General features: G+C 39.8%; 1 protein-coding gene across 6 annotated transcripts in view; it reads right to left on the bottom strand.

Moving 5' to 3' along the window:
- Nucleotides 1-22,927, bottom strand: part of LOC130090764 (probable E3 ubiquitin-protein ligase HERC1) — an 85,915-nt gene that overhangs the window by 6,244 nt on the left and 56,744 nt on the right. For all 6 annotated transcript variants that reach the window (XM_056258301.1, XM_056258296.1, XM_056258300.1 and 3 more), the window contains 29 exons: nucleotides 22,684-22,892; nucleotides 21,340-21,608; nucleotides 21,189-21,241; nucleotides 20,748-20,945; nucleotides 20,458-20,632; nucleotides 19,736-19,994; nucleotides 19,273-19,489; nucleotides 18,187-18,449; nucleotides 17,449-17,576; nucleotides 17,171-17,295; nucleotides 16,206-16,421; nucleotides 15,984-16,111; nucleotides 13,768-13,967; nucleotides 12,976-13,090; nucleotides 12,681-12,812; nucleotides 12,498-12,599; nucleotides 12,237-12,410; nucleotides 10,198-10,503; nucleotides 7,657-7,722; nucleotides 5,599-5,724; nucleotides 5,355-5,493; nucleotides 5,087-5,268; nucleotides 4,850-5,005; nucleotides 4,628-4,750; nucleotides 3,736-3,838; nucleotides 3,406-3,575; nucleotides 3,172-3,310; nucleotides 1,681-1,847; nucleotides 1,257-1,426 (listed from right to left, as the gene is read on the bottom strand). In XM_056258301.1, coding sequence (XP_056114276.1) covers nucleotides 1,257-1,426; nucleotides 1,681-1,847; nucleotides 3,172-3,310; nucleotides 3,406-3,575; nucleotides 3,736-3,838; nucleotides 4,628-4,750; nucleotides 4,850-5,005; nucleotides 5,087-5,268; nucleotides 5,355-5,493; nucleotides 5,599-5,724; nucleotides 7,657-7,722; nucleotides 10,198-10,503; nucleotides 12,237-12,410; nucleotides 12,498-12,599; nucleotides 12,681-12,812; nucleotides 12,976-13,090; nucleotides 13,768-13,967; nucleotides 15,984-16,111; nucleotides 16,206-16,421; nucleotides 17,171-17,295; nucleotides 17,449-17,576; nucleotides 18,187-18,449; nucleotides 19,273-19,489; nucleotides 19,736-19,994; nucleotides 20,458-20,632; nucleotides 20,748-20,945; nucleotides 21,189-21,241; nucleotides 21,340-21,608; nucleotides 22,684-22,892 — 4,810 coding nt within the window. The remainder of the gene's footprint in view (nucleotides 1-1,256; nucleotides 1,427-1,680; nucleotides 1,848-3,171; nucleotides 3,311-3,405; nucleotides 3,576-3,735; nucleotides 3,839-4,627; nucleotides 4,751-4,849; nucleotides 5,006-5,086; nucleotides 5,269-5,354; nucleotides 5,494-5,598; nucleotides 5,725-7,656; nucleotides 7,723-10,197; nucleotides 10,504-12,236; nucleotides 12,411-12,497; nucleotides 12,600-12,680; nucleotides 12,813-12,975; nucleotides 13,091-13,767; nucleotides 13,968-15,983; nucleotides 16,112-16,205; nucleotides 16,422-17,170; nucleotides 17,296-17,448; nucleotides 17,577-18,186; nucleotides 18,450-19,272; nucleotides 19,490-19,735; nucleotides 19,995-20,457; nucleotides 20,633-20,747; nucleotides 20,946-21,188; nucleotides 21,242-21,339; nucleotides 21,609-22,683; nucleotides 22,893-22,927) is intronic.

Below are 22,927 nucleotides of genomic sequence, written 5' to 3'. Positions count from 1 at the left end.
GGGACTCCTACCGTCTGCCCTAGAGCCCAAGGAGTCGTCGCGGTCCACCGGGCGGCGGAGGAGCGTCGAGCCGTCCACCGAGGGCTACCCAGCGTCATCGTCAGGCACCGCGGAGGAGATCGCCCAGCTGGTGGGGGACCAGTTGACGGCGCGTTGGGGGAACCGGACCAAGTTTTTTTTCTCTCTCTCTCTCTCTCTCTCTCTCTCTCTCTCTCTCTCTCTCTCTCCCCCCTCTCTCGATCTGTCGCTCCTCATGCTTCCGTCTCCGTTTCCCTCGGCTCGTCGATCCATACCCCCAGGGATCGCCGCCCCCGGGGGGGGGGAGTAGGCACAGTCTCGGGTGTACCCCCTGGCCTGTGAGGGGTGATGGGGGTATGTGGTGAGCAGGATGGCCGAGGGACGTGAGAGAACGTCGCGAGGCCGGTGGTGCGATTGCTAATGAGCAGCACCTGTGAAGCACACCGGTCTCGCATCTCTCACGGAGGAGCGGAAGCATAAAGGGGGAGCGACGGAGTGGATGATCGAGAGAGGAACAGGCCTGCTTTTGTTTGTATTTTATTTTGGTAGCCAGCAGTCGTCCGTGAGGGGCTGCTGGCAGGTATTTATATTTTATTTTCGGTAGCCAGCAGTTCCGTGAGGGACTGCTGGCAGGTATTTTGTTTGTTTATTTCATTTAAATAAAGTTTTAATTTGATTGTCCGCCGGTTCCCGCCTCCTTCTTCCCTGAACCTTGCTACACCGTCTATCAGTGGATATTGTAGGGATCCACTGATAGACGCCTGTGCTTTCCAACGCTCCCGTGTGTATCTGTGTAAACACTTGGTATCTTCAAATTTTTTAAATTTCAGTACCGACTTGGTACCGAAGTCGGTACTTTTGACAACACTATTCTCTACACTTCCTGTGTTCCTCTAATCCAGTGGTTCTCAAAATCTTGGCTCCAAGTCCTCCTATTGTCCACAATAATATTGTGGCCCCATGAATTTTCCATTTTTTTGTGATTTTTTGGATAAGAATTAAGGATATGATTTAATTTTTTCATTTCTATCCGAAACAATATTTCTGAGCTTGGCAAAACTAGAAAAATTAATATTCATTATAAAAATTTCCATGGAGCTCTAAGATTTAAATTTACAGGACTTTTCCAGGTCTAGAAATCACACTTTTAAAAGTAGGATAATTCATATATACAGGTTTTTCACAATTTCGGTTTTATTTCGATTAATTGTGCAGCCTTGGTTAAATTATTCTTGCACCTGGTGGAGATCCGTTTGACTGTGATCTGTGGGCCGTAGGTCTTTCCTTGTGTCATGGTTCTGCCGATAGTGCGAACGAGAGGAAGAGTGTTGACTTTCGGGGACAGGAGGCCTCGGAGTTGGCCTTGTACGATGGCAGCGGTACCTGAGCTGTAGCGAGAAGCATTCACCTGGAAACCAGCCAGAGAGTCAGACAAAACCCTTGCTCGGATATCGAGCGACAGAGACCTATTAGTCTGGAGGTAAAAAACAGGAATCGTAACAACACTTTCACACTGGACACAAATTCAGCTGAGCTTAGAAAATGATGAAAGGTTCTTGGCAGGAAGACAGAGTACAGTTTCTTTCCAGTGAAACAGCAGGCAATGCTGTGATTGATATGAATGTGTGAGTGTGTTTATGTTTTATTAGTGATTATGCGTACCTGACTGCGAGGGTCGAGGTTCAGAAGCCTCCAGGACTTGTACATAAGATCAGAGAAGTGGTACAGAACTCTGAGACGGGTGTTTAGCACTTCAGAGCTGCAGTCTTTAAGGGCGTTATACTGCGGGGGCACGGACTGAGGCAAACCCAGCTGAATCCCTGAACAACCTGCAAAATACAGAGTCAGAGTTGTTGACATGAGATGCAAAAACAAATCTCACATCCAACTGCTGAGGAACTGATCCTAGAACAGTACGGTTCACTGATAAGGTCAGAAAGTATGGAGATGTTAAACAAGCTGAATTATGCCAGAATTCAGCAGAAAAATATTGCATATCTGAATTGTGTATATTACCAGATTTCCATACATTTTGACCAATAAATAAAGGATTTCCAGTTGTTTGTGAATACTAGATAAGGATTTTTTTTAAATTATTTTTGTGGAGATTACAAAAAAAAAAAAGCAGTTCTAGTCAATTGAATATGTCAGATGCAAGCATTTCTATAAAGTTTGAGGTCAGTAAGATTTTTAAAGTTTATGATTTGAGTAAATTGACAATTTAAAATAACTGCTTTCTATTTGAATATATGTTCAAATCTAGTCTTCAGTGTCACATGATCCTTCAAAAATCATTCTTATGTGCTGATTTGGTGCTTAAGAAACATTTTTATTATCAATGTTTTTTGAGTAAAATGTGAAATTATTTGAGATCATATTTTTTAAAGATACTTTGATGAACAGCAAGTTTTTCAGAACAGCATTTTTCAGCAGTGCTTAACAAATGTATTAAACCACCACCCAATGTAAGGTTTGTGCCACAGCTGCCCCAAACTAACAGTATTGCCGATAATCAAAATATTTTTTTATGTTTCTGTAATGGTTATCCTATCCACCAGTATGTGTAAGCTCTTTAGTCACAGTTGGCCAAGTCAAAGTGAACAAATTTGGGATTTAGTGGATTCAAAGATATATCGCACAAAAGTCTTTGGGAACAACTAGAAACTACTTGGAAGTCAATAACAACAGAGACTGTGGAAAAGTACTGTACATAAAAACAATGCCAGTTTGTCGAATAGTCAATGCCAAACAGTTTTCAGTTTGTTATACAATTTTTAGTTTTAAACAAGTTTTTGACAGATTCCTAAAATATTTGAGATTTCTCTTTATTATGACAGGTGGTCTAATAAATGTGTTAAACACTGTATTTGAATATATATATATATATATGAATAAAATTACTGACCTAAAACATTTGTATATTTACTGTATATTGTATACAGACTTTTTTTTAGGATTTTGTTGATTGGCATGATGTCTTCAGGCCTGAAAACCAATTCTTTTTTATTTTAAAAATGATTGACATTTACCAAAAGGTGTTAGTTGTGTGGTGCATATGAGTGAACGTCTGCCCACGAGGAGCGTTCCAAAAGGTTTACTTATGAGGTTCCAACCCAGCTCACAAGGATTTGTCTCCAAGCCTGTGGTGTGTACCTGATGCTCTGGTTGACAGAGCCGGTGTGGTCCAGGCCGAGGTATGACAGCGTCCAGCAGAGATCTGCCTGATGTTCTTGCCCTGTAGAACAGTAACTAGAGCGGGCTCTTTGACGGGATTGGAATGGCCCAGACCCAGCTGCAATGTACACATAGAGGACATAAGCTCAACTAAATATTAACCCAATCAGACATGATGGTAAAGGGTCAGTGCAGTATTTCAGCTGACTTTACCTGGGCCTCACAGTTGCAGCCCCATGCATACACGTCTCCAGTGTTGGATAAAGCAAGAATGTGCTCGCAGCCCACAGCGATGTCCTCAATAAACACTCCCTCCAAAGCAGGAATAATCTGTGGCCGGTTGTGATTCTTTAGCATGGCGTCCGGCAGACCTATCAGACGCTCTGTGAAAACATACACACACATCAGGCCTGTCTTAACATCACAAAGGTGCTTTTGAAAAACACACAGTCAGCTTTACGTTCAGACATCTCATTTCAAAAATGTAAATGATGCCAGATTTACACACAAATACATTTGGATGAAGATTCCTTGAGGGACTACCTTGGCCAAATGTGTAGACGTGCCCATCTTTTGCCAGAACCACTGAGAAATGCGTTCCACATCCAACCTTTTTGATGCCTTTATTGCAAAGAGCCTCCACTTTCTGCCAACCAATTGAAATGCAGGTCAATCAGCCAATGGACAAAACCCATACAGTACACTTCCGTTTGAAAGTTTGGGGTCAGTAGGACTTTCTTTTAAGATTTCATTTGTCTTTTATTTGGTAAGGATATTTTAAACTGATCAAAAGTGACCATAAGGGCATTTATCATTCAAAACTGATAATAATAATAATAAATGGTAGCCTAGAAATCTAGACTCCCCCTAGCAGTTGCAAAAATTATTTTGCAGCCAGTGTAGTCTAGCAACTCTCCGTTGACTTTCGAGCTGGAAAAACCAAACTCTAGTCAGGCCAATCACATCGTGTATAGAGTCGGCGGGCAGGCTTAACATATTGAAGACAGAGATGCGACGGTTCACTGCTACTTGAAAACAAAGAATGGGTGCTGCTGGCGAACAGCTGTCTTTCGATTCGGCTTTGGCCGCGACTCTGTTCATGTTTCAAAGACAAGCTTAACTTTAAATCATCCAAAGAACAGCACTTGAGTCATTTTTGGACTCAAAATTACTGGAGTAATGATGCTGAAAATTCAGCTTTGCCATCACATGAATAAATTACATTAAACAAATATAAATAAAATAGAAAACAGTTTTAAATTGTACAAATATTTCACAAAGTTACTGTTTTTACTGTATTTTTGATCAAATAAATGCAGCTTTGGTGAGATTTCTTTAAAAAAATATCTGACCAAATCTTACCAAACCCAAACTTTTGAACAGTATTTTAATGAACAGTAACGATCAGCCAGTGAGAAGATCAGTACGACGGTACCTGTGGGTAGCACTTCACTGTGCATGGCCCGATACCAAGTTTACCATAATCACCATCTCCGAAGGCCCAAATGGTCAGGCCGTCTGATGAGAGGACCAAAGTATGATTGATACCACAGGACACCTAAACATGAGAGGAAAGGTCATCTGCACTCATCACGCATCGGTCAAAGGTCAAATACGCACACAGTAGCATGAAAGTCAAAACAAGGGAAAGTAGCACCTGTCCAATGTGGCATCCATCTAATGCTGTAACCCTCTCCGGGATCATCTTGTTCGAAGTTGACCTTTGACCCAAGCGTCCAGAATCTCCACTGCCAAAGGTGAAGAGTTTTCCGTCTGCTGTGACGACAGCTGAGTGTTTGAACCCACAGGCCAGCTGAGAAGGGGAAAGGTTGTTCAAATGAAAGCTGATCATGTGATGCTTTTGGCGATTATCTTGGACAGTGATTTCCTATACCTGCACAACTTCCTCTCCCTGCAGAGCCTCGATCTGCTTGGGTCGCCTTTGCCGTTCGCTGTTCCCGTGGCCGAGTTTCCCATAATCCCCATCACCCCAGCTGAACACCTCTCCAGTCTCGGTGAGAGCCAGTGAGTGTCCATCTGACCCGTATGATGTCACTAGCTGCGTCACTACATAACCTATTAGAGAACAAATAAATCATATCCCATGCAATATATATTTCCTGCACAAGGACTTCACATTGAATTCAAGTTATTTGTATTACCTTGTAAAGCTGAGATGATAGTTGGGGTGTAGAGGTCGTCTGAGTTACCCTGTCCGAGTCGCCCATAACTGCCCTCCCCTACAGCCAGAACTGAACCATTAGCCTGAACCAGGAATGTGCAGTTCTGACCGCACACCACCTTTTGCAGAGAAACACACATCAGACATAAATGGAGAGGATAACTCTTTCATTAAATGAACATGTGTTGTGGTAGTTTTGCATGCATTTTGTGTTGGCACTCTACCTGTTGAGTCTGAGAGAGGGAGGGCGCAAGGCTGGGCACAGATGCGCTGGTTCCAGCATCCGCCAGCTGCCCGTGACGTCCGTTACCCCACAGGTACACCTCACTTTTACCACCCTGCTGCCAGTCCTGTAAAACACACAAACACAATTTTATTAGATTCAAATAAGATGTTTAAACTGCTCCTATTATGCTATTTTTAAGGTTCATAATTTTGTTTTGGAGGTCTCCTACAACACGTTTACATGCATCCAAGGTCAGCATTTGATACACAGTGATACGAACTATAACTACGGAGTCAGTTTCAGCGCAGAAAAAAAGTCTTCTCTACATTTCGATGATACGATTAATGCGGTTCACGGGCAGCCAATGAAGACCATAGGCTGGTATTATGCTAATTTGTTCCAAACCTACGTAGGTTTGTGCAGGAAGAAAGACGTTTAAGGCAGTTCTGAAATGGTTATTTCTTTTGGGAGAAAATCACATTTTAGATTAGGGTCCAATTCTCACTAACTAACTATTAACTATGCCTTTTGCCTCAATAAACGCTTAATTGTTGCTTATTCACAGTTAGTAAGTAGGGCGGCCATACGTCCGGATTTTGGCAGGACAGTGCGAATTTTAAGCCCCCTGTCCGCCGGCGCATCCTCAACCCGGACACTCATTTGTCCTCCTTTTTGGAGTTGCGCTGAATCGGCCAAAAAAAAAAAACACGCTCTAGAATCTTTATTGGGACGCAGCAGCAGCGTCTAACACCGTAAGATCTCTGGTCAAACAAATGATTGGCTGAAAGCTGTGTCAAAAAAATATCTGATATGTCATTAGTTCAAAACCTAAACAAGCCTCCACGTGCTGGCTACGTCATATCATAACGTTAACATGCTGAAACGTCAGACCTCATTTAATCCGGAATGGACAAAAGAGCACGAATTTATATTTAGTGCTGTTGTCGCCTGAGCTGCTGCAGAGGGTGAACTTCTTTGTTAAGAACTGAAATGTGTATTTATTTATTTTTCGCATTCATTATTTGTTTAATTATGTATTTCTTTTATTTCCAGAAGTCCCGAAATGTTATGTTTTCAGGCACTGTGCACTTTGCAAGACAGGTTCATCTCAGTGGTCAGTTTTTGAAACAGACATCACAATGTCTTAATAAATACAAATACTGTGAACAAACTCTTTTTTGCCTCTTCTGTTACACATAGGTGTACATCAAGATATATCGTAGATATCATGATACCATCGATATGATGGACAAAATTGTATTGTAGTTGCGAGAACACCAGAGTCCTATGCAATTATTCTTGCCTCACTAAATGCCGCAAAGTGTCTTCCTTCTTGGTGTTATGGAAATGGCCACCCTATTAGTAAGGTAGTTGTTAAGTTTAGGTATTGGGTAGCATTAAGAGATGTAGAATATGATCATGCAGAATAAGGCATTAATATGTGCTTTATAAGTACTAATAAACAGCCAATATTGTAAGAATATGCATGCTAATAAGCAACTAGTTTTACCATAGTGTTACCATAACTTTGTTGTGCACTTTGATCTTTGAAACTTTGCAGACCTTTTACATTCCCAAACAGATATTACACACTAAATGAAAGGTAATATCTGCAAAAGCCTAATTGGGGCACTTTAAAATAACAACATTATTTCCTTTATACACAACAAATTGCAAAAGCATTTTTCTTTAATGCAATCTCAATGTACTGATGCTGCGAAATAAGGCCATGTCCATTAAATAGCCAATTCAGCAAGCTGTAAAGATAAAAAATGCACAAAGATATGCTTTATATGAGTACGAAAAGAGTTTTATGTAGAGACAGCCAGGTTGTGTGTGCAGCTAGCTGGTAGAGTTTGTGTGAGGTAATTTATAAAAGATGAATGAATAAAAACATGTGAAGAGTGATAAAAAACTGCCTGAAAGAACAATGCTGAACACAAAGACTATACTGACAGAGACGAATGAGGAAGATCAAGGAACATCCGAATGCCGTAACGCACACTTTCACATATCTGCTAAACCTCACACACGTTCAAGGAACACACAGACTTACTTCAGGTCTGCTGGTCGCCCAGGACATGAGTTGTTCATCCATCATGAAACTCCATTTACTGTTGTCCTATAGAGAGAACAAAAGAAACTCTGCATAAATTCTCATATCAAAATAACCTTTAAAGGGTTAGTTCACCCAAAAATAAAAATTCTGTCCCCCTTATGTTGTTCCAACCCCGTAAGACCTTCGTTCATCTGAGTGAGTTCAGGTAGTGTAACAGCGCAGCGCTTCTGGGCTGTACGTCAGAACGTAGGCTCACCATTGGCCGACGCTGGTCATGAGTGTGGCACACAAAGTAGAAGATGAATAGTTGAATAAAGTAGTTAATTTTGTTTTTTTTTGCGCACAAAAATTAATCTCGTCTCTTGATAAACTTAAGGTTGAGCCACTTTAGTCACTTGGACTATTTTAACGATGTTTTTACTAACTTTCTAGGCCGGCAAGTTTCAATTACAATAGAAGCCTATGGAGGAGTGAGACAGCTCTCAAATTTAATAAAAAATATCTTAATTTGTGTTCCGAAGATGAACGAAGGTCTTACGGGGTTGGAACAACATGAGGGTGAGTAACTGCTGACAGAATTTTCATTTTTGGGTGAACTAACCCTTTAGGAGGCATGTTATGGAAAACTGGATTTTCTGTGCTCTGTTAAAACAATGAATCATAACATTACAAGATTTAATACCAAGAAAAAAAGTTATTTGAATTTGAAAATATGTACAAAAGTACAAGAGTCTGTATTTGAAGGGATAGAATGAACTTATGAAAGTGAATAAAAAGCTATACAATAAAAAAATGTTTATATATATATATATATAATATATATTATTATATATTATATAGAATATATATATATATATATTATATATTATTATATATTATATAGAATATATATAATTTTTATTCACTTTCATAAGTTCATTCAATCCCTTCAAATACAGACTCTTGTACTTTATATATACTATACTCTTGTACTATATATATATATATATATACACACACACACACATATACATACATACTGTACATACACAATTTAAAACACTGAATTATCCATATGAAATTGTCACGATCACCAGCTGGAGTGCCCTTGAGAGCCACCATCACAGACTATTGTCATTCCCTCAAGGACTACTTTTCCCATAATCCATTGCCCGGACTCATCATGCCTGATTGCTTACTGTGTCTCATTAGCTTGTTAACCCCGGTTAAACTCGGGGGCCGTGTACACGACACCGTTTTCAACTAAAAACGGAAGACTTTGTATGCGTTTTGGCAGTTAATTTACACGACAACGGCGTTTTGGTGGCTTGAAAACAGGTTTCAAAGTGCAAGTTTTTGAAACCGATACCTTTATCATCTCCGTGTAAACTACAAAAATGTGAATCTGTGAAAACGGTCACATGCACATGTGTAGGCTATTAAAAATTAAAGGTTCCTTACAACAGACACAAGAATGATATGTTTTCGACGCCTTTGTGTTCAAAGGTTTTGACATTTTCTTAAAGGAAGTAAAACGGGGCTTTATATCAGAGGAGAACATTCTATAATTGGGATTACAGTGAATGTTTCTGGCTTTGTGAAGAGTAAATTTACCCAGGAGACAAAGTAATAATACAGTATTATCAAGATTAACATCCTTAGAATGAAAATCGGACAAAACAATTATAAATTCTGAGCATTGTCTTTGGTTTCCCGTATTTATGGTTTTGATTTCCGTGCCTGGTTTCTTGGATTTTCCCTGCTTGCCCTGTGTTTTCTGCCCTTTGATTGTCTGGATTGTTTGCCCATTGGTTCAGACCCTTGCCTGTATTTTGGATTATGATTCTGAATTAACCTCAAAGCTGCATTTGGATCCTCAACCCTGTGTGTCAGAGCAGTCTGTCACAGAAATGTGCTATACAAATAAATCTTCCTTGCCTATATTAGAGGTTTATTATAAAATATTCAAATATACAAAAGCTCTTGTTGATTTATGCAAGTAAAGATTTATGGGCCCTTCATTAAAAAACAGTATAACAAACCAAAAGTCCCTATCAACTCCATGCAGAATGTTTTTGTAAACTAAGCAGCAAAAACAGCCAATCATATTAGAGGTAATTTACATATATAACTCCTAAAAGTAAAGCAGCAAAACCAGCTTATTTAAAGGTACACCATGTAACTTTTGACACTCTAGCGGTGTATGTGTCTTGCAGAAGAACATAGTCCAAATGTAAACACTTATTACAGGAGTACTGTAGTGATTCAGGATAAGACAAAAACACAGTTTGGAAGATAGATTCATGATGTACGTGCTCATTACAAACATTTAGTACATTTTGAACAAAAAAAGTTACATAGTATACCTTTAAAATTCCAAAGGGTCAGTGGAACAGTCAAATATATATGACTGTCATGAATAAGTAATTTATAACTGTTTTTGGTGCAAAAAACTTCACTAGCATGCTAAAAACAGCGTAGAATGTTGTTCCTTTAAATATCCAATTAGCCAAATTACAGATTTGACAAGGATTACCTTCAGCTTTCTTAGCTTCTTACCAGAGGTTTGGTGAACTCTGTGGCTCCAGAATGATGGAACTCAGGTGCGATGAAGGCTTCTGGGAAGGGCGTGCCGCGGGCAAATGCCTCTGCACTCTTCACTGTGGTTGAATATGTGGAAAGCCAGTTCCACTCTGAGGGGCAGAAGGATCCAGGGGCCCCGTCCCGATCAGGCCCCGTCCCGCTGTGATGAGGAGGTCTGGGCTGACGGCACAGTAACTGATCCAAGAAGAGACCCACGGCCAGTGTGGCCAGACTCTGAAGAAAGGCACTGTGGGTCAACTGATCACCCGCCATCACATGACTCTGAGGAGCAAGACACACAGGAAGAGATATGATGTGATATAATATCTAAAATGCACAGAGAACACCTTTGTAATGCATTACATACACTACCTGTTAAAAGTTTGGAATAATTAAGTTTTTTATGTTTTTGAAAGAAGTCTCTTATGCACACCAAGGCTGCATTTATTTGATCAAAAATAGAATAGAATTGTGAAATATTATTAAGTTTTCTATTTTCAATATATTTAAAAATATAATTGATTCCTCTAATAGCAAAGCTAAATTTCCAGCATCATTTCTCCAGTCTTCAGTGCCACCATTAGAAATCATTCCAATATGCTGATTTTGTTCTTATAGGTTCTTATAATTATCAATGTTGAAAACTGTTTTTGGTGCTAAATATTTTTGTGTGCAAAATGTAATAATTTGTTTTTCAGGATTCTTTGATGAATAGAAAGTTTAAAGAACAGCATTTATTTGAAATAGAAATCTTTTGTAAAATTATAACTGTCTTTACTGTCACATTCGATCCATTTAATGTTCTTGTTGAATAAAATTATTGATTTCTTAAAAAAAAAATTATATATTGAATAAAACAGTTATTTCAAATTGCAATAATATTTCACAATATTATTGTTTTAAGTGCATTTTAGATCAAATAACATAAGTTAACAAAAAATCTAAAAAAATCTTAACATTCCTAATGTTTGACTGAAAGTGTACAAGCTAAAAGCTTCATGGAAAGTTTCTTTGATGGTTTTTACAGAGCTGTTTTGGAATATCTGATGTGTGATCTTCATTCAACTATTGCATCTCAATAACTTTACTGACATAAACAGGAACATTTTAATATTTAATGTACTTGGGCTGTATAAAAAGCTCCAATTAAATAAAAATAGGTGGTTCTGAGGTGCCGTTGACCCAGAGAGCTGCAGTTCATTTATCAGAGCAGAAGCTGCAGTGTGAACGGAGTGCCTCTGGTCTCTCTCACAGGACTGCAGTTTAACCGAGGACATAATCAGCTGTTAATAGAGAGAGACTGTTAAGTGAAAATCTGCAGCAGAACTGGGCAAAGAGTCAATGTGCCAGCAGAACCGCAGAAACTCAGATTCAGACTGGGTCAGAATTGAGGAAAATATGTGTTGGTTATTCTAATGTATGCAAAACAGTTTTGTAATTTCTATAGTGTTCTAGGAGTTTAGTGCTGCTGTGTCATAAGAACTCATTTTAACACAATGGACACATATAACTACAGATTTACCTTTGCCTATTTTATTACCTAAATCTAAAGATCATGCAGATTAATTTAATGAACAAAAACAAATGTAACGCAGTGCCAGTTCACAAGAAGAGATACAAACAGATACAAAGAGTGAGTACAAACCAAACCTACAGCCTGTTTTATTAATAATGTATAACACATGTGTGTGTGTGTGTGGGGGGGGGGGGGGGGGCTCATCTGCTTCTCTGTACATAGTATGCATTATTAGTATGGTGTTTACTGAGTTTGATAATATCATGTATTTATTTTAATATCACTGTCTAATGCATTGAGCTCCGTTCAGAAAGTCTCCGAGGAGGACGCGGGTTTCGTGACATCATTGCTTACAAAATAAGTCCCATTTCTTTGGCTAGGCTCCAACCAATAAAACGACTCCTTTGCCCCCTCCCCCGCCTTTCTCTCTTGCAGCCACTGAGTTCCAAGTGCACAAGTTTGTCTGTCATTTTCAGTTTTGATGAGAAAGTGTATGTACCTTCTCATAGCTGTACTGCTCCTGAAGCAGTGTGGGAAGGCGCTCAAGAAAAGCAGCCATGCAGGGAGCACGATTCAATCCCAGAATGCCCTGACTGCGTAGAACGGAACGGCAGGAGGCCAGAATGTGATTCTGAGAGATCCAGTCTGGGGTACAGCGAATTAGCAAAACATCCTGAGATTGGAGAAACAGATAGGTACATGGATTAAGCATTACATTTTTAAATTAAACTTAAACACATTTTCAGGAAGTATTTAGTACCTTTGACCTTCCAGAACAAGCAGTCACCCCTATGTGTTGTATCCAGGTGGTACAAACTACAGAGCCCATTCCTGTAACCACAGTCTGCAGGACTGAACCATCCTAGAACAGATGGGAAGAGTGTTTACAATCAAAAACAAGAGTTTTGTAAAGCTAATATAAGAAAAGAAGCGTTTGACTCACCCTGAGAGACCAGATGTTGAGCACCCCTCCGATTCCTCCAGACACCAGAGCAAGCCCACTAGGGCAAAATGACAGCGTCTTTACCGCGGTGATGTGTCCACTCAGTCGGAACATACATTTAGCATTACCTCGCTGAAACACACACACACCCAAAAAAACTCCTTTAGTGACGCATTTAATCTAACAGAGCGAAAGTGAATTTAAAGGTCCAGTTAAACAGGTAATAAATAAGAAATCTTAATTTACCCCAAGCAAAGTGTCTCCCCCAAAAATAAGATAAATATATAATTCTGACCTTGATGGCACTGCTCTTGTCTTGGCTGGTAGATGGGGTGAGGAAATTGGGCACTGAGACATTAGTGCCCCCTTGAGGAAGAGTCCACACATACAGGAGGCCATTTTGACATCCACTGAGGAAATGAAGAAAGGAAAATCAAAACACTTGGATGACGGATTATACACCTGTGCATCCTTGAGTACCAACATGACAGCTAAATGTCTATATATCCTAAAAATACTTCATGAAGTACTGGTTTAAAGCTTTCAAAAGCTCCTCTGAGATATCAGTTACCCATTATTCAAGTAAATGGTGTGACGAAATAAGAAAAGTGCCATATTATACACTTTTGTAGCACCTTTTAAGGCTACTTATAATGTTAGTCAAGGTTTCATCCACCAAAGCTGTCGTAATTTCATTTTACACATTTTCCTCTATTTTCACCCCCTCTAAGACCTTGAAATGGCATGAAATGAAAATACACTGTATCTACCTATTTTGTAAATGCAAATTTTTAATTGTTATGTTTAATCAACATGTCATAACTGAATCTTCAAGTGAACACCACAGAATTTCGTATCTATTGGCGTATGCAGGACTTTCTGCCTTCTGCCTCAACCACATCTCTTCTTGCTTAATTTTATATGTAAAAGGATTTTGTTAGTATTGGCTCACTTTTTCACATGTGAAATGAGTAGTAACACCACCAGCAAGTTGCTAAATATTGAAGTGGTTGGGAATATGTTAATGTGCACTAGTTCTGAACATATATGTTTGCTTTAATGATTATTAAACATATCCCACACTCACACTGCCATCATAAGACGAGGCTCTGCCCCTCTCCCGGGCAGAGGACACCACTCGGCCGTGTTGACGGTGCCCGTGTGAAACAGAGAGTGGAGGGTGACCCACGCGCCGCTGGCACGACCCCAAATCTTCACCACCTCAGAGCGGCCCACAGACAGCAGCAGATGTCCTGTAGGGTCCCACCTGAGTGCACTCACACTCTCCTGTAAAAAAAAAATAGACAAATAATAATAATAAAAAGCGTCACTCTCCAAAAATATGGGTTTATTGGTGTAAAAGAATGGGTTGGGTTTCACACAAAATCCCAAACTGTCTAAGCTATGTAGAGTTAAGACATTTTATTTTATTAAATCAGTTTATTTGTATGGTTTATTTATATATATTTTTTTAAATGGGTCATCATTTAAAAGTTTTCCAGCCCCCATGTAGCATTTTATTTCAGAATAACATTTATTTTTGTGATTAAGCAATGAATCTTTAATATTTTTGAAAGCTCTCTTATGTTCATCAAGGCTGCATTTATATGATCGAAAATACAGTAAAAACAGTAATATTGTGAAATATCACTTAAATTTAAAATAAATATTTTCTAATTTAATATACACTCATCTAAAGGATTATTAGGAACACCATACTAATACTGTGTTTGACCCCCTTTCGCCTTCAGAACTGCCTTAATTCTACGTGGCATTGATTCAACAAGGTGCTGAAAGCATTCTTTAGAAATGTTGGCCCATATTGATAGGATAGCATCTTGCAGTTGATGGGGATTTGTGGGATGTACATCCAGGGCACGAAGCTCCCGTTCCACCACATCCCAAAGATGCTCTTTTGGGTTGAGATCTGGTGACTGTGGGGGCCATTTTAGTACAGTGAACTCATTGTCATGTTCAAGAAACCTATTTGAAATGATTCGAGCTTTGTGACATGGTGCATTATCCTGTTGGAAGTAGCCATCAGAGGATGGGTACATGGTGGCCATAAAGGGATGGACATGGACAGAAACAATGCTCAGGTAGGCCGTGGCATTTAAACGATGCCCAATTGGCACTAAGGGGCCTAAAGTGTGCCAAGAAAACATCCCCCACACCATTACACCACCACCACCAGCCTGCACAGTGGTAACAAGGCATGATGGATCCATGTTCTCATTCTGTTTACGCCAAATTCTGACGCTACCATCTGAATGTCTCTACAGAAATCGAGACTCATCAGACCAGGCAACTTTTTTCCAGTCTTCAGCTGTCCAATTTTGGTGAGCTCTTGCAAATTGTAGCCTCTTTGTCCTATTTTTAGTGGAGATGAGTGGTACCCGGTGGGGTCTTCTGCTGTTGTAGCCCATCCGCCTCAAGGTTGTGCGTGTTGTGGCTTCACAAATGCTTTGCTGCATACCTCGGTTGTAACGAGTGGTTATTTCAGTCAAAGTTGCTCTTCTATCAGCTTGAATCAGTCGGCCCATTCTCCTCTGACCTCTAGCATCAACAAGGCATTTTCGCCCACAGGACTGCCGCATACTGGATGTTTTTCCCTTTTCACACTCTTCTTTGTAAACCCTAGAAATGGTTGTGCGTGAAAATCCCAGTAACTGAGCAGATTGTGAAATTCTCAGACCGGCCCGTCCGGCACCAACAACCATGCCACGCTCAAAATTGCTTAAATCACCTTTCTTTCCCATTCTGACATTCAGTTTGGAGTTCAGGAGATTGTCTTGACCAGGACCACACCCCTAAATGCATTGAAGCAACTGCCATGTGATTGGTTGATTAGATAATTGCATTAATGAGAAATTGAACAGGTGTTCCTAATAATCCTTTAGGTGAGTGTATTTTAAAATGTAATTTATTCCAGTGGTGCAAAGCTAAATTTTCAGCATCATTACATTAGTCGAATTGACCCCAAACTTTTGAATGTTAGTGTAAATATTTAAAAGCTACTATTCATCACCATTATTGATTAAATTATATAAATGAGAGTGGTTTTATTCCTTTAATGATGTCACACTAATCAGATCAATAAACAAATATATATAAAAAACTAACAGAAGAAAATATTTTCTAAATCCACATGTCACTTATCACTTACAGTCTAGTGATATATAAATGCTTACAAACTTCGTTTCAACTGAATCATTAAAATGAGCTGGTATCTACCTGGTACCTACTCAGAAAGTATGCGATTTCGCATGCAGCGTGCAAGTGTTTTGATGACTTCTTACTCACAGGAAATGCTGTTAGCAAAATGGGTGGGTCGGTTTCATAGCTCTCTGCTGTTGCGAGGAGAATTTTGCCATCAGGATAGCCCACAGCAAAGGGTTTATCAACACTGTACCAGGCCAGACACTGAGGTGCTGAACAGGAGGAAAAACACACTAAGTTCATTCGCTACAGAATTTCTCCAAGCACAATAAAACAGAGATATTTAGCACTTTTTTTGCCACAAACCTTCTTTTCTGTGGCAGTGAGTGAGCTCTGTTCTCTCCACCCTCAAGTCCTCTGTGACCTCCAGCCAGCAGAGGGAGCCGTCCAGCCGTCCCACCAGCAGACTCTCAGGAGGACTGACTTGACTACAGGCTTCCTGACTGAGGAACGGAGAGGAGGTCTGAACCCACGAGAGCGCCGTGACCCAGGACGACTGAGCCTCTATGTGTGCCTGATTACCTACAGGAAAGAAGACAAACACAAATAAAGGTGCTTGTACTAAATCCAATATGTCCAGGACATTTTCAGATGCACGTATATATACACTGCAGGACGTTTCAATCCATCAGGATTTGGCTGGATTGGGAATGTTAGACTATGAAATTATAAGTCAAGACAAGCACCACAAAAAAATGATACAATTTGTGAAAAACATTGCATAGAACACCATAGAACTGCATAAGAACTAGCCCCATCACGGCAAAAATGACCAAAAAACCCCTGCTTTTACAGTAATTAAAATAAAGTTGAAATAACATAAAAATAAAAATTAGATGAAAAATGTGTACTAATATTTTGCTAGTTTATATTTTTATATTTCCAGTTTCAATTTAATTTCAGTTAGTTTTAGTAATTCTGTTTTTTTTATATTTCTATATAGATTTTAGGACAAATACCACACCGACCAACCGTCACATTCTGCTAGTACAACGATAACAAACGACAACAAGAAGCACATCTCTTCATCCAAAACTAGTGCCAGAGCAAGTACGTCACATTGTGTCGACATTTTTATATTCAAACAAACGATCAACTGAAAAGAACGCTGGGCTGTCAAGCGACAGCAGCAAGGCGTTTTCAGAAGAGTGCTGGCGTTACTCTTACAGTCAACTATAAAGTACATTATACATGTTTGATTACACAAGACTTGGCAGCAGAAGAGCTGTAACTGTGTGTGTGGATATGTGACAGTTTAATGCTGGTCTGACCGTTGATGGTCCAGATGTTGATGAGTTTGTTCTGGAACGCAGCCAGTAGAGTTCCCCCTGCGCTCCACAAGACAGAGGACAGCAGATGAGATCCCATCGAACCATCTGAGCTCTGAGCATCCTCACTACAGAGAAGACACACACAAACACAGAGCTGTCAGAGCCCAAAGCATCCATTTCCATCTCATTCTACAGAAAAAATTATTTCCCATCAGAACTATGAAACATTTGGATTTCTCCCTATCCTAATCAAAGAGACGAAAAGCAAGGAGTCTCACCTGACAGTGCAGGTGTGTATGTGCTGCAGCTCTGTTGTGTTTGGTGTTATGGCCCACAGTCGAACCGTTCCGTCCTGTGAGCCGGTGGCCAACAGACCTTGTTCTGTATTCCAGCTGCAGCTGCTCACCTACAAACACAACAGCCAATTACAAACAAGTCTAGACATTCTGTGATGCCCTGGACAAAGTTCACAGTAAGAATAGATCTGTTTATATTTAGAATATATAACAATAGCTCAGACAGACAGACAGACAGATAGATAGATAATTATCAATGTTGAAAACATTGTAGCGTGATACAATGTTTTCAGGACTTGAAAAATAGAAAGTTCAAAAGATAGTTTTAATATGAAATAGAAATCTTTTGTAACATTGTAACATTATTTACTGTTATTTACAAGTATTTACTGTCACTTTTGATCAATTTAATGCATCCTTGCTGAATAAAAGTATTATTTTCTTTTACAAAAATCGTATTGACCCCAAATATATAGTTTAAAAACATAAAGTACAATGCTAATTTGGAAAAAAAGGTATATATATATATATATATTATATATATATATATATATCATATATTATTTTTATTTAAATATATTTAAATTTTAATGCAAAGCTTAAACAGGTTAAGCATCAAAATGAGTTTCTGATTGTATTTATTAGCAGTTGTGTACCAATGAATGAATTTGCGAGACATCTTGCATGTCTCTATAAGTGTTGTATCTATGTGCTCTTTACCCTGTTCTGATGTCCCTCCAGCTTCCTTACGGGGCACTTGCGCAGATCTCCGGCCATGTCACTGTATGTCTGGGGTCTAGCGGTGTTGTCTTTCTCAAAAACCGCCAGGGCCTGGACCAGCTGTTGTGCCGCCCATTGACGGTGTCTGCTGGTCAGCCTGGCCGACAGGGCACAGGCAGCGAGCGCATTAGTCAGCTCCAGCGGCCCGACCCGCACCCCTGCTTGAGAGAGAGGCGGTCCTGAGGGTGGAGGGGTTCCACCTTCTGTCCAATGACATGTGGCGTTAATTAGGACAAATTAATAGCAAATATTTTATTGGTATTTAAAGTTGATATATGGGTAGATAAGTGAGTCACTAGAATCAAAACCAACAGGGTAACCAGTGTTCATGACTTTTCCTTTTATTCATTATCACTGGTTAGTTAGTTAGTTATTAATTAATTAATATTTTTGTGTAGTGACTGCATTCTCAAGGAACACTTTCTAACCAATTACATATTTTAGAGATAAAATATTTAAATTCACTATAGAACATTCCTTATTATGACTTTTCAGTCCTGGTAATCATGATGTTAAAATTCCCTGATACTTCAATAGACAGTTTAGGCAAAACATTTTAAATCAAAAGCGGGACAGCGGGACTTATGAAAAGTTAATTAAAAAAAAAAAAAAAAAAATTACATAAAAATGTAAAATATAATTGCAGGATTTACATGACAGTGGGACTTATGAAAAGTAAAAACTAAATTAATTAATTAATTAATTAAAAATAGATCAAATATAATCACATACTAAAAAAAGATTTATAAAATAAATATTGTATTACTATTTAAGCACCGTCAAAGCACCATAAATTTCCAAATGTGTTGTTAAATTATTTAAATATTAACTTAAAAAGTTAATTGTTCAATTAATCATTTTAGGTCCAATGGGTTTGGCTGACAATGCATTTTGGGAATTCCTGGTCTAAATTAAACAAAACTTTTATGGAGCATGAATTTTTTTTTTTTTTTTTATTACATAAAAAATTATTATAACCATTTAATATATATGTACCTGTTTGAGTCAAGAAAATGTAATTTTTACCCTTTGATTCAGTGGATTCGCTTCTTTCCACCTTGTAACGGAATCGGACGCCTTTCTCAGTCAGGAGGGACACCAGACTCTGTGTGACCAGGAAGGTGGGCGGAGTCAGTTCTCTCGGCTCCTGCATCGCTCCCTTCAGGGCGGAGCTTTGCCTCATTCTCTGCTGCGGATCGGTGATAGCACTGATGTTCATCCCTGTAGCTGCTGCCATGAGATCCTGAGAGGAAGGACATGCAGGTGAGACCGCATGATTAGGAGGAAGACAGGATGATGAAATGCGCTCGACAGAGAGAATGATGAAGAGCGTAACAAGGATAATGAGGTGAGAAACATTAGCAGAGGAGTCGGGAGGATGGGGAGAGAGAGAGGGGAAGAGAGAGAGAGAGAGAGAGAGAGAGAGAGAGAGAGAGAGAGAGAGAGAGAGAGAGAGAGAGAGAGAGAGAGAGAGAGAGAGAGAGAGTACCTGAGTGCAGATGTCCACTAACTCTCTGTAGGCAGCAGGACTGTGGGACACTAAACTGCCGATAGCTGAGCTCAGGAAAGACAGAAAGGCGGAGCCTGTGTGATCGTTCACAGAGCCACGCCCCATCCCTTGCTGGTCCACGCCTGTGTGGACAGTCTGGACACGCCCCCCTGCTGCCAGACACATCAGTCGCACCAGGATACGGATGTCAGCCAGACCCAGAGCTTCCAGACCACTGGACTGATTACACACTGAACTACTGTAACACACAGGGACAGAGAGAGCTTTGAGAGACAGTTCATAATGTACATCGTAATGTACAATAACATATTCACATTGTGTATATACATATGTATATAAAAACAGACTATGTTGCGATGTAACGGAAGTAGCAACAGATTATTTGTTTTCGTATTGTTATGTACATCTGAAAAACAGATTACAGAAAAAGAAAAAAATGAAGGACAGGGACTTGGTTCTACCCATATGATGTTGACTGGATGGAGGCAGATCTAAATGAGAACATGTGGTTGATGTAAAACATTTTTGAATGATGGGTGTGATGTTGATGATGGGTGAATGATGGAATTCTGCAAGGCTCAGGTCGGTCAGGCATTGATGGATCAATCACTGTATGACATGTCAGACTCACTGTGAAGGAGTTCACAGAGCAGATGAGATTCTGCAGGACAGTCAGGCGGAGGTGTGCGAGTGGTGGTTACCTGGAGTAGGTCTGTGAGAGAGCTCTCATCACCATACTGTAGGCTAGCAGGATCTGAGCGGTGGAGGTGACTCTCCTCAGAGCTAACAGTCTCTCCTGGGGTTCCCGAAGGGATGCTGCCTGCTCCCCTAGACTCAGAGGAACCGAGGAGCTCTTCAGCTCAGTGCTAACAATGCCTACACACAATGAATAAACAACAATGTGATGCATTTCACTGTGATTTTGGGAAGCTCTTACATGCAATATGTATCGGACAACTGTAAACATAGTTGTTGAATATGAGAATATTACCTTTGTAAAGCAGATGGTTGTCACCACTGACCAAGCCACTGACCAGAGCTCCAAGAGGGTCGTGTTCCATGAAGGGGATGGGGTCGGGCACGGGCTTCTTCTCACTCAGACCCAAAGGTCTCAGAAGAATCCCAAAGTCCTCCAAACCTGTAAGCCGGTCTGAGTCGGAGTCTTCCTGGTTACCTGGATCCCACTCATCTAACACACACATTCAAATCATTACACAAGAATTCAAGGCAAGACACCCCTGGTGAATACAGTAGTTTAAACAATTACCTAATAGATATCACCATAATTCCACATTAAATTAAGAATTGTTAACCTTTTTTGCATTACCAGTTTTCTGAAATGTTATGTTTAAAAATGCTAAATTGACCAATGCATAAAACAAACAATGTTTTTGCCTGTAGTGTTTTAACAGAAAAATAACTGGACAAATACCTTCTGATGTACCATCCAACTGACCAATCAGATCAGACGCCAAACCTCTTGCCCTGAAATAAAAAAAAATAAAAAAAAATCATCATCTGGGTTTTATATATATAAAAAAAAGTAAATGCCTAAAACATGCTTATAATTTCCTATTCTTCACCTATCCTGTTTGGAGTTCAAAACGCCCAGATTGGAAGCCAGATACTTTTCCCTGCATGCACTGCACAGGAGATAGTATGGGCTTCCTGATCCGCATTCGCCTCCGAACCAGCCGTCCACGTAGGCCCCATTGCTGCGGTAACCACGGCGACCGGCGCTCTGACCGCAACCTGGGTGGTGACGCTTCATGTGGTTGTTGAACTGCAGGGTGAGAGTGTTACACAGCTCACACTCCACCATCTCATGGGGATCTGGGTGCTCTTCTCTTCCCTGAGACAAAACAGACGCATGTTGACTCAACTCTGAGGTACAGTGAAGGAGAAATGAAAAATACATTTATACAAGGACAAATAATATTCACAAAATAGAACAATAGACAGAATAAAACAAACAACAGAAATAATACACAAAAGATAGAACGATGAAAGAACAAAGATAAATGATACACAGAACGATAAAATGATAAATGATAGAATGGAAAACAATAAATGATATTTGATTGAAATATAAATCAATGGATATCTGGATGGAAAAATAAAATGTTAAATGAGAAAATGATGATAGATAGATAAAACAATAGAATGATAAACGATACATCGAACGATAGAATGATAAATGATAGAGCGATAAACGATAGAACAATAGATGTATCGTTCTATCATTTATCAATCATTTATCATTCTATCGTTCGATGTATCGTTCTATCGTTTATTATTCTATCGAACGATAGAAAGATAGAACGATACAACAAACAATAGAACTAATGATAGACAGGCAGACAGACAGATAGATACACTGAACAATATTATAAACGCAACACTTTTGTTTTTGACCCCATTTTTCATGAGCTGAACTCAAAGATCTAAGACTTTTTCTATGTACACAAAAGGCCTATTTCTCTTAAATATTGTTCACAAATCTGTCTAAATCTGTGTTAGTGAGCACTTCTCCTTTGCCGAGATAGATGCTGGATGTGGAGGTCCTGGGCTGGTGTGGTTACACGTGGTCTGCGGTTGTGAGGCCGGGCATTGTGGCATTGTGCTGTATGATAAAACTGCACATTTTAGAGTGGCCTTTTATTGTGGCCAGCCTAAGGCACACCTGTGCAATAATCATGCTGTCTAATCAGCATCTTGATATGCCACACATGTGAGGTGGATGGATTATCTCGGCAAAGGAGTGCTCACTAACACAGATTTAGACAGATTGTGAACAATATTTGAGAGAAATAGGTGTACATAGAAAAAAAGTCTTAGATCTTTGAGTTCAGCTCATAAAAATGGGGGCAAAAAGTGTTGCGTGGATGGATGGACGGACGGATGGATGGTTAGTCAGTCTCCAGCACCTCTACCATCCACAGCGTGTCCCTCTCAGAGGTGATGAACTCTGGGGTGAGCAGCTCCTCATAGGGCTCTTCGTGGTACGGATCATCCATATAGCCCAGCTCTGAATCTTCTTCAGCAGCAAACGGGTGCGTTTCAGCCCGCTCCGGCCACTCTGCCACTCCCACGTCCTGTCTGTACAGCGATGGGACAGGACTGGGAGATGGGGAGTCTGAAACAGACAAGATAGGGGAGCAAACTTCAGGG

Source organism: Rhinichthys klamathensis, unplaced genomic scaffold, assembly GCF_029890125.1.
Source record: "Rhinichthys klamathensis goyatoka isolate OS25496 unplaced genomic scaffold, OSU_Roscu_1.1 h1tg000150l_1, whole genome shotgun sequence".
In the NCBI taxonomy this organism is placed as follows: domain Eukaryota; kingdom Metazoa; phylum Chordata; class Actinopteri; order Cypriniformes; family Leuciscidae; genus Rhinichthys; species Rhinichthys klamathensis.
Note: the sequence above shows the minus strand (reverse complement) of the source record. Positions and strands in the feature narration are given on the sequence as shown.